Source organism: Mesoplodon bidens (assembly GCF_964165515.1).
Source record: "Mesoplodon bidens genome assembly, chromosome: 18".
NCBI classification, from domain to species: Eukaryota; Metazoa; Chordata; class Mammalia; order Artiodactyla; family Ziphiidae; genus Mesoplodon; species Mesoplodon bidens.
Genome location: NC_138175.1, coordinates 60467246 through 60477666, shown reverse-complemented (window position 1 = coordinate 60477666; position 10421 = coordinate 60467246). Strand labels below are relative to the sequence as shown.

General features: G+C 48.4%; 1 protein-coding gene across 2 annotated transcripts; it reads left to right on the top strand.

Annotated features, from left to right (window-relative positions):
• ZNF132 (zinc finger protein 132) lies at nucleotides 1–9902 on the top strand. 2 transcript variants are annotated; one of them, XM_081217638.1, is made up of 3 exons: nucleotides 1–179; nucleotides 2437–2563; nucleotides 5674–9902. In XM_081217638.1, exons 1-3 carry the CDS (start codon nucleotides 81–83, stop codon nucleotides 7599–7601), a joined length of 2154 nt encoding a protein of 717 aa, XP_081073764.1. In that variant the 5' UTR covers nucleotides 1–80; the 3' UTR covers nucleotides 7602–9902. The 2 variants fall into 2 exon arrangements, with proteins under 2 accessions (XP_081073764.1, XP_081073763.1); XM_081217637.1 differs by having other exon boundaries at nucleotides 2395–2563.
• The last annotated feature ends 519 nt before the right edge of the window (nucleotides 9903–10421 follow it).

Below are 10421 nucleotides of genomic sequence, written 5' to 3'. Positions count from 1 at the left end.
TATATCATACTGGGGAAGACAAAGGCCTGAGTGCGACCGTCAGCCTGCGGTCACTCCACCCAGTGGGTGTGGGAGTTCGGATGAGCCCGCTGGGCTCGTCCCGGTCGCCGCCTGGCAGGGTCCCGCCCAGCCCACAGGTTGTGACCGGGCCTGCAGCGTCGCAGATGGACCCGGCGCAGGTGAGTGGCGGGTGCACAGGTCCTCACCTGCTGGGATCCACCCCTCCTGTGCCTGGAGCCCGTTAGAGAATGGTCGTGTCCCGAATTCTTCGCCTGCACATGAGTCTGGGGCCCTGAGAGTCACTTTCCCCTAGCATCCGGAACCTAGGCCAGAGGTTATATGGAGCGGATCACGTGGGATAAGGTCTGGAAAGGTGCCCCTAGCACAGGGAACAGCATGTGCCATTTGCTTGGAGGTGAGTATAAGGTGGGAGTGTTCAGGGAAACCACAGGTCTCCACTTCGTCTGGTGGAAGTAACGAGCAGGGGAACTGGAAGCCGGCCTGGAATAGCAGAGTGAGGTGCTGGGCCTCTGTTCGCAGTGTGATGCGAGTCACGGGAAGTGCAGAGCAGAGGAGGGAGGTGTTCTGACTCGGATCTCAACAAGCTCCCTCTGGATGCCGGGTGGAGAAGAGACTGGGAGGTGGGGCGCGGTTGCAGGCAGGAAGACCGTTGAGGAGGAGACTGCAGTAGTCCAGGTGTGTGCTCTTTGTGGCTGGAGCAGAGAGGTGCCTGTGAGGTAGGAGAAGTGGTTGGCTCCTGGATGTGCTTTTTAAGTAGGACGGACTAGATTTCCTGATGTGTGGCAATGAGGTATCATGGTTGACCCTGATAGGTTTTCCGGATGTGGAAGTTGGTGCGAGGAGTAGATTTCAGAGGGAAGATAAAGAGTTGGGTTTTGGCCTTATTGTATTAGAAATGGCCCAGAGGGACCTACCCGGTAGTCCAGTGGGTAAGACTCTGTGCTCCCAATGCAGGGGGCCCAGGTTCGATCCCTGGTCAGGAAACTAGATCCCACATGTGTGCCGCAAGTAAGAGTCCTCATGCCGCAACTAAGAAGTCCGCATGCCACAACTAAGAGTCTAAATGCCACAACTAAAGATCCCGCATGCCGCAACTAAGACCCGGCGCAGCCTAAATAAATAATAAATAAATATTTAAAAACAACGTCCCGGGGCTTCCCTGGTGGCGTAGTGGTTGAGAGTCCGCCTGCCAATGCAGGGGATACGGGCTTGTGCCCCGGTCCGGGAAGATCCCACATGCCGCGGAGCGGTTGGGCCCATGAGCCATGGCCGCTGGGCCTGTGCGTCCGGAGCCTGTGCTCCGCAGCGGGAGAGGCCACAGCAGTGAGAGGCCCGCGTACCACAAACAAACACAAAAAAACCCAATGTCCCAGAGACTGCCAAATTGAGGTGCCAAGTGCGCTTTCTGCCACGTCCAGGCTGGAGACATCTAAGGGGTGGAGGCTTGTGCTTAGACACTGTGTGCAGCTCTGAGCTGGGTGCAGGATGATGACCAAGCCTCTGAGTACAGTGTAGACTTGGGATGAAAAAATGAAGCCCGGAAGTACCTGAGGCAGGATAACAGAGGGGCCCGAGGTTAGACTGTTTTACTCTCTGCAGCTCACCAGGCTTTTGTGGCCGTCCTCCTTGGGTCCAGGGGGTCTTTTCAGGCTATTGGAGTAGCAGGGACATAAAGGGTCAGTCCAAGCTAAGAGTTCCTAAGCCAAGAGTGGGAGCCAGTGGGTCTGGGATTCGTGTATCAGGAGGGGCAAGGGCAGCTGTGACTGGTGAGGGGACAGCATGCGCACGGTCAGGGCTGGAAGAGAATAAGGCTGTTCTGAGATCTTACGCGTGGTTCTGCGGTGCAAGGCTGAAGCAACAGAGCAAAGGAGGGAGGCACTAAATAGAGGGGCGATGGCATTGCGGGCTGTGGGGAGTGGAGATATGAGGAAGATATGGTCCTGTGTGTACAAGGTAAGGGAATGAGCCCTGGTACTAGAGGCTTAAGGAAGAAAAGAGAGCCCAAATTTTCTTATATTTGGGAGGTGTGACCTGGAGGACACAAGGGAAATTGTCCAATGGGGGAAGTGGGCTGTGTGCCAACCTAGAGCTGAAATAGCATCCACCTATCCACCTTCCATGTGTTCCTCTTGTTTGGTTTGGTCTGGATACAGTGGCCAGGGGGACTGTGAGGAGAGGAGGACAGCAGTGGTGCCAGCACCTGTTGTCTTCTCTGAGGTGAGGGCCTGGAGGCGGGGGGAGCTGAAGGCAGGTGAGGGGAGGATGGACTGAGGGGGTCATGAGAAGAGGAGACGCCAGTGGTAGATGTGGCAGAACTCTGAGTCACAGGTCAAGGGCCTGGATGTGCCACTGGACTATTTGTTTGTTATTCAGCCCACCTGTTGGCCCCCTGGCTTAGCCGTCTCATCACTGCAGAGTCTGGTGACCTTCGAGGATGTGGCCGTGCACTTTTCCAAGGAGGAGTGGGGGCTCCTTGATGCAGCCCAGAGGCAGCTGTACCACAGTGTGATGCTGGAGAACTTGGAGCTCGTGACCTCACTTGGTAAGGCCCTTCTGTTCGGCCCGTCCTGGTGGCCAGCATCTGCCTTCTGCCGTCTCCCCATAGAAAGCTCTGTTCATCCCAAAGCTGGACCGTGGACACTGCTTCCTTCCCAGGTTTCCTGTTGTAGGTGCTGTGAGTGCTGGGACTGGGCTGTATGCACTCCCTGAGCAGCCTGATGAGCAATCCTAACGGCTGTTATGTCCCGCAGAGTCCTTGTGGGAGAAGAGGTTGGGGATCAGGCATTCCGGTCTGCCTAACGGATCCCACTGAGCTTGGCCAGTCCCTGGGGGGTGACCTAGCTTGAGGCCACGCCTAGGTTCTGCCCCTTCCCCCAGAGACATTGTTTTTTAATGGCTTTACTGATACATATCATAACGTTCACCTTTTTTTTGGCTGTGTCGGGTTTTAGTTGAGGCAAGTGGGATCTTTGATGCAGCATGCAGGCTCTTTGTTGCAGTGCACAGGCTTCTCTCTCGTTGTGGCAGGCAGGCTCCAGAGCACGTGGGCTCTGTAGTTTGTGGGACGCGGGCTGTCTTGTTAAGGCTCACAGGCTCAGTAGTTGTGGCACACAGGCTTAGTTGCCCCGCAGCATGTGGGATCTTAGTTCCCTGACCAGGGATCAAACCCGTCTCCCCTGCATTGGAAGGTGGATTCGTTACCACTGGACCACCAGAGAAGTCCCACGTTCACCTTTTTAATGTGTACAGTTTAGTGGTTTTTCATATGTTCTCATTGTATAAATATCACCATAATCCATAAAACTCCTAGAAGAGAACATAGGCAGTATGTTCTCTGACATAAATCATACCAGTTTTCTTAAGTCAGTCTCCCAAGGCAATAGAAATAAAAACAAAAATAAACAAGTGGGACCTAATCAAACTTACAAGTTTCTGCACAGCAAACGAAACCATAAACAAAACAAAAAGACAATCTACGGACTGGGAGAAAATATTTGCAAATGATACAGCTGACAAGGGTTTAATTTACAAAGTATACAAACAGCCCATACAATTCAGTAACAGCAACAAAAAATCCAGTTGAAAAATGGGCAGACACCTGCTGGGCCTGTGTGCCACAAATGCTAAGGCCCGCACGCCTGGAGCCCGTGCTCCGCAGCTGGAGAGGCCACCGCAACGAGATGCCTGCATACCGCAGCGAGGAATGGCCCCCCCTTGCTGTGGCCAGAGAGGAGGCCATGTGCAGTGGCAAGGACCCAGCACAGCCAAAAGTAAAATAAATAAATTAAGAAAAAGAAAAAGAAAAATGGGCACAAGACCTAAATAGACATTTCTCCAAAGGAGACATACAGATGGGCAATAGGCACACTAAAAGATGCTCATCATTACTAATTATTAGAGACGTGCAAATGAAAACTACAGTGAGGTACCACCTCACACTGGGCAGGATGGCCATCATTAAGAAGTCTACAAATAACAGATGCTGGAGAGGGTGTAGAGAAAAGGGAACCCTCCTACACTGTTGGTGGGAATGTAAATTGGTGCAACCACTATGGAAAACAGTATGGAGTTTCCTTAGAAAACTAAAAATAGAGTTGCCATATGATTCAACAATCCCATTCCTGAGCACATATCCAGAGAAAACTTGAAAAGATATATGCACCCCAATGTTCACAGCAGCACTATTTACAACAGCCAAGGCATGGAAACAACCTAAATGTCCCTCAACAGATGGTAAAGAAGATGTGGTGTATATATACAATGGAATATTACTCAGCCTTAGAAAAGAACGAAATAATGCCATTTGCAGCAACGTGGATGGACCTAGAGATTATCATACTAAATGAAGTAAGTTCATAAGGAGAAAGACAAGTACCATGTGAGATCTTATATGTGGAATCTAAAATATGACACAAATGAACATATCTATGAAGCAGAAACAGACTCACAGATACAGAGAACAGACTTGTGGTTGCCAAGGGTGGGAGTTGGAGGAGGGATGGATTGGGAGTTTGGGATTAGCAGATGCACACTGGTACATATTGGATGGATAAACAAGGTCCTACTGTATAGAACAGGGAACTGTATTCAATATCCTGTGATAAACCATAATGCAAAAGAATATGAAAAAGAATTGTACATATACGTGTAATTGAATCACTGTGCGGTACAGCATAAATTAACACAACATACTTCAATTAAAATTTTTAAAATTAGAGGTAATAAATAAATATCACCATACTCTAATTTTAGTACATTTTCATTACCTAAAGAAAAACTTTGTAGCCTTTAGCAGTCACTATCCATCCCCCTCATCCCTTCCTCCTGAGTCTTAGGCAACCACTAATCTACTTTCTGACTATATAGATTTGCTTATTCTAGGTGTTTTATACAAATGGAATCATACAATATACATTTTTCTGTGACTGGCTTTCACTTAGCATAATGTTTTTGAGGTTCATCCATGTTGCAGCACATATCAGTAATATGTTGTTCATTTTTATGGCTGAATAATATTCCATTGTATCGATATACCAGTTTTTTTAATCTATTCATCAGTTGATGGGCATTTGGCTTGTTTCCACTTTTCAACTGTTACAAAAATTATGGCTGTTATGAACGTTCATGTACAAGTTTTTGTGTAGATATGTTTCATTGCTCTTGGGTAGATACATAGCAGTGGAATTCACAAACTGTTTCCCAAATTAGGAGCACCATTTTACATTCCCACTGCAGTGTATGAGTGTTCCAATTTCTCTACTTCCTCATAAACAACTTGTTACTATCTTTTTTCTTATAGCTATCCTGGTGGGGTGGTATCTCATTGTGGTTTGAGTTTGCATTTCTCTAATGACTAATGCTGTTGAGCATTTTTTCACGTACTTATTGGCCATTTGTGTATATTTATCTTTCTTTGAGAAGTGTCTTTTCAAGTTCTTTGTCTCTGTGTCCATGCCTCTGGTGAGGCCCCTTTACTCTGTGGCTTGCTGGGCCCTGTCCTGCACAGTGAGCTTTTCACTCTTACTCTGGCCCCCCTGGCCTATCAACAAACCCTTGGGCCCATTTCTGTATGTGTCAGTCACACATTTCTAACGAAGTCACCCTTTCCACTAAGTGGAACACTCAGTTAACCAGAAATTTCTCGGCTTTCAGGTTGTTGGCATGGAGTGGAAGATGAGGAGGTACGTTCCAAGCAGGATGCTTCTGTAGATGTGGTGTCACAGGTCAGGATTTTCAGTGCACATCCTTCCACCCAGAAGGCTGACAGTTGTGACATGTGTGACCCATTCTTGAAAGACATTTTGTACCTGGATGTACATCAAGGAACACACGCTGAGACTCCCTACACATGTGTAGCATGTGGCAGAGAGTTTTGGTTTGGTGCAAACCTTCACCAGCATCAGAAGGAGTGCAGTGGAGAAAAGCCCTTCAAATGGGACAAGGACAAGGACTTGTTTGTGCAGAGCTCAATAGTCTGTCTATCAGAGAAGCCCTTTACATGTGGGTTAGTGGGTAAGGATGTCTCGGACGGCCATGACCTCCTCCAGCACCCAAACACAGATCGCAGTCGGAAGCCACACAGCAGCACAAAGTGCAGGGAGGCCTTATCACACCCTTCCAGTCTTGGGCAGCTCCCAGAAGTCCATGCCTCACAGAAGCCCTTCAAGTGCAGTGACTGTGGAAAAGCCTTCCAGAAGAGTTCTGTCCTCCTCAACCACCTGAGAACTCACTCTGAAGAGATACCACTTAGATGCCTAAGAGTTGAAAATTCCTTAGAGGAGAAATCAACTCTTGTTAATGACCAAAAGTTTCACACTGGGGAAACATCTCATGTATGTAAGGAGTGTGGCAAGGCCTTTAGTCACCTGTCTAAGCTGAGGAAGCACCAGAAATTTCATACTGGAGTAAAATACTATGAGTGCAGTGACTGTGGGAAAACTTTCAGCCACAAACTCACACTTGTTCATCACCAGAGAAACCACACAGGAGAAAGGCCTTATGAATGCAGTGAATGTGGGAAAGCTTTCAATAACAGGTCACACCTCACTAGGCATGAGAAAGTTCACACTGGAGAAAGACCTTTTGAGTGCAGCAAATGTGGAAGAGCCTTCAGCCAAAGCTCCAATTTCCTTCGGCACCAGAAAGTCCACACCCAAGTAAGACCTTATGAGTGCAATCAGTGTAGCAAAGCCTTCAGCCGCAGCTCTGCTCTCATTCAGCACTGGAGGGTTCACACTGGAGAAAGGCCTTATGAGTGCAGTGAGTGTGGGAGAGCTTTTAACAATAACTCCAACCTTGCTCAGCATCAGAAGGTCCACACTGGAGAACGACCTTTTGAATGCAGTGAATGTGGAAGAGACTTCAACCAAAGCTCTCACCTCCTTCGACATCAGAAAGTTCACACCGGAGAACGGCCTTTTGGATGCAGTGAATGTGGGAAAGCCTTCAGCAATAGCTCCACCCTCATTCAGCACCAGAAAGTACATACTGGTCAAAGGCCTTATGAGTGCAGTGAATGTAGAAAAGCCTTCAGTCGCAACTCCAGCCTGATTCAGCACTGGAGAATTCACACTGGAGAAAGGCCTTACGAGTGCAACGAATGTGGGAAAGCCTTTGCTCACAGTTCCAGTCTCATTGAGCACTGGAGAGTTCACACAAGAGAAAGGCCTTATGAGTGTAGTGAATGTGGGAAATTCTTTAGCCAAAACTCCATTCTTATTAAACATCAGAAAGTTCACACTGGAGAAAGGCCTTATGAGTGCACTGAATGTGGGAAGTTCTTTAGCCGCAAGTCCAGCCTCATTTATCACTGGAGAGTTCACACCGGGGAAAGGCCTTATGAGTGCAGTGAATGTGGGAGAGCCTTCAGCAATAACTCTCACCTTGTTCGTCACCAGAGAGTTCACACACAAGAAAGGCCCTATGAATGCAGCCAATGTGGGAAAGCCTTTAGTGAAAGATCCACACTTGTTCGACACCAGACAGTTCACACCAGAGAAAGGACTTATGAGTGTGGCCACTGTGGGAAAATCTTCAGCCGCCTCTGCAACCTTGCTCAGCATAAGAGGATTCATACCTGAGTGGAGCATTGTAGAAATGATCTTTGTGAGAAAATCTTCAGCCACGTCAAACTCATGCAGCAGAATACCCACAAAGAAATTACCTAATGTGTCACTAATGTGGACGAGCCTTCAGAAGCTACTCTGCCCTTTTTGAGCAGCCCAGGAACCCAGGCAGCACTGTCTTGCCTCTGGAGCATAAACCTCTTTCTAGCTGCCTGGATCCAAATATTTGCAGCAGTCACCTACATATACATGGAGAGAACACCTCCCTTTGCCTCCCTTCTCCTTTCCTGGAGGGTGCTGGGATTGTCCTAGGCTCACTGGAATGGCTTCATTCCCATTGCCTCTGAGAAGGTTAAGGAATGAACTGACCCCATGCCGGTTGAGAGATTAATTAATCAAGACACATGACAGTCCTAAATGTTAATATACCTAACAGTGCTTCAAGGTACATGAAGCAAAAACTGATAGAACTGCAAGGAGATATAGACAAATCCACAATTATAGTTGGAGATGTCCACATCCATCCCAGATAATCAGTAAAGACAGAGAAGACGAACAACACTGCCAACCAACTTGACCTAATTGACATTTATAGAACATTCTGTCCAATAAAGGCAGAATACACATTCTTGTCACGGGCACATAGAACATTTACCAAAATGGAGCATCTTCTGGGCCACAAAACAAGGCATGATAAATGGAAAAGAAACAGTACAAAGTATGGACCCTGACTATGAGAGAATTCAATAAGAAATCAAGAATAGTATGATGTGTGGAAAACCCTCACTTGGAAACTAAATAGCACACTTGTAAATAATCCATGGTCAAAGATGAAATCAAAAGAAAAATTTGTATTTTGAATGAAAATGAAAACAGGATATCACAACATGGAATGTACCTAAAACAGTACCAAGGGAGAAATATTTGTATGTGTGTGTGTGTGTCTCCATGTATACTGGTGAGATATGAATAAGCCCTATGGAGTGTAAAAAAGAATCATTAAATGCTCAATTTTTTAAAAGTTACAACAAAAGAAGCAGCCATGACAACTTCTTCCCTTCACTAAAAGGTAAAAGCCAATTGCAGAGGTCACCTGAGCCCCCAGGAGACAGAAATGCAGAACATCAGGAGGGGCCTCATCGACAAACTCGGGGCCTCTCCACAGCCCTGCTCACAGTTGCCAGTTGTGTGGTTTCTTAAGGGATGTCTGTCTCCCCGTGTCTTAGTCCATCCCAATGGACAGAACAAAAATACCATAAACTGGGTGGCTAATAAATAATAGAAATTTCTAGGGCTTCCCTGGTGGTGCAGTGGTTGAGAGTACGCCTGCCGATGCAGGGGACACGGGTTCGTGCCCCGGTCCGGGAAGATTCCACGTGCCGTGGAGTGGCTAGGCCTGTGAGCCTTGGCCGCTGAGCCTGCGCATCCAGAGCAGTGAGAGGCCCGAGTACCGAAAAAAAAAAAAAAGGCTAATAATAGAAATTTCTCACAGTTCTGGAGGCTGGAAAATCCAAGATCACGGTGCCAGCAGATTTGGTGTCTGGGGAGGATCCTGGTTAATAGCTGTCTTCTGTGTCCTCACACAGTGGAAGGAGAGAGGGAGTTCTCAGAGGGTCTCTTTTATGAGGGCACTAATCCCATTCATGAGGGTTCCTCCCCCATGACCTAATCATCTCCCAAAGGCCCCCACCTCCAAATACCAAACATTGAGGGTTAGGTTTCAACCTATGTATTCTGGGGGGACACAACATTCGGTCTGCATCACCTACTAGAATGTCAGTTTCATGGAGGAGGGCTCCTGTGGGTGAGTTCAGTCTCCAGAGCACAGCAGCAGCTTGCACAGCCTGGGGTAGGTGTGCAAGCACTCGGGGAGTGCAGGAAGGGGGGCGCACTACTTCTTCCCTGTGCTCTCCTACCTTCCTCCCCAGAGTCAGCTCTGATGACGGGGCTGTGGTCTGGGCCCAGCACAGTCCTTCAGAGCAGCCAAACGTTCCCTGGGGTCCTACTGTGTGCCAAGCTCTTGCCTGAGCCCTGTGGTAGATACATTTCATCTCCATCTGATGTGCAGTACAGAGATTTAAAGTGCCAACAGACTAAAGTAGTGTCATTGCAGGGTGGCTGGAGCTATGGAGGAAATGAAGCAGCGCTGACAAAGTGATGGCTGCTACTGCAGATTGGTTGGGAAGAGCTGAGGAGGTGACTCCAGGGGAAGGGTATTCCAGCCAGAGGGAACCATAGTGCAGAGGCCCCAGGCAGGAATGAACAGTGAAGAGACCCAGTGGCCCATGAAGAGAAGGCCAAGAGGTCAGGAAACAGGTCATGCCGTCCCTTTTGGCTGGGGTGAGGAGTTTGGTTTAGTCTACCCTACCCCCACTTGTTTGTCATCTGAGCCCTACTCGGCTCAGCTGGACTCTAACTCAGCTCCCACACAGACGGCCATGCCAGGGGCAGACAATTATTACACACAGGGAGAAGGGCCCAAGCAGGCCTGTGGGTGGGCGTATGCCTTGCGGTGTTGGAGAGACATTGAGCAGACTGGCCGAGAACTCCGTAGGGTCCTACCCCACGTGGCCACCACCCCTCCTGCCATCAGCGGGTGGGTGAGAGGAATCACTGAAGCTAAAGGAAGCAGCAGTTTCCAACCCCAACCCACAGTACTGGCTGAGCACCATGGCCTGAAGCCCCTCAAGTCCAGGGTTGGTGGCTCTCTCCCCAAACATACCTCCCAGCTAACATTTCCTTCTTGACATGAAGCACAATTTCTAGACCAGGGACACAGCTACAACCACATAACAAGTTTTGCTGAACTGACACTTTATTTACCTTTTTAAAAAA

Coding starts and splice junctions, on each gene's coding strand:
- ZNF132 (XM_081217637.1), top strand. CDS start 81: ATGAGCCCGCTGGGCTCGTCCCGGTCGCCGCCTGGCAGGGTCCCGCCC. Junction 180..2,394: donor CGCAGATGGACCCGGCGCAG/GTGAGTGGCGGG, acceptor TTTGTTATTCAG/CCCACCTGTTGGCCCCCTGG. Junction 2,564..5,673: donor GGAGCTCGTGACCTCACTTG/GTAAGGCCCTTC, acceptor CTCGGCTTTCAG/GTTGTTGGCATGGAGTGGAA.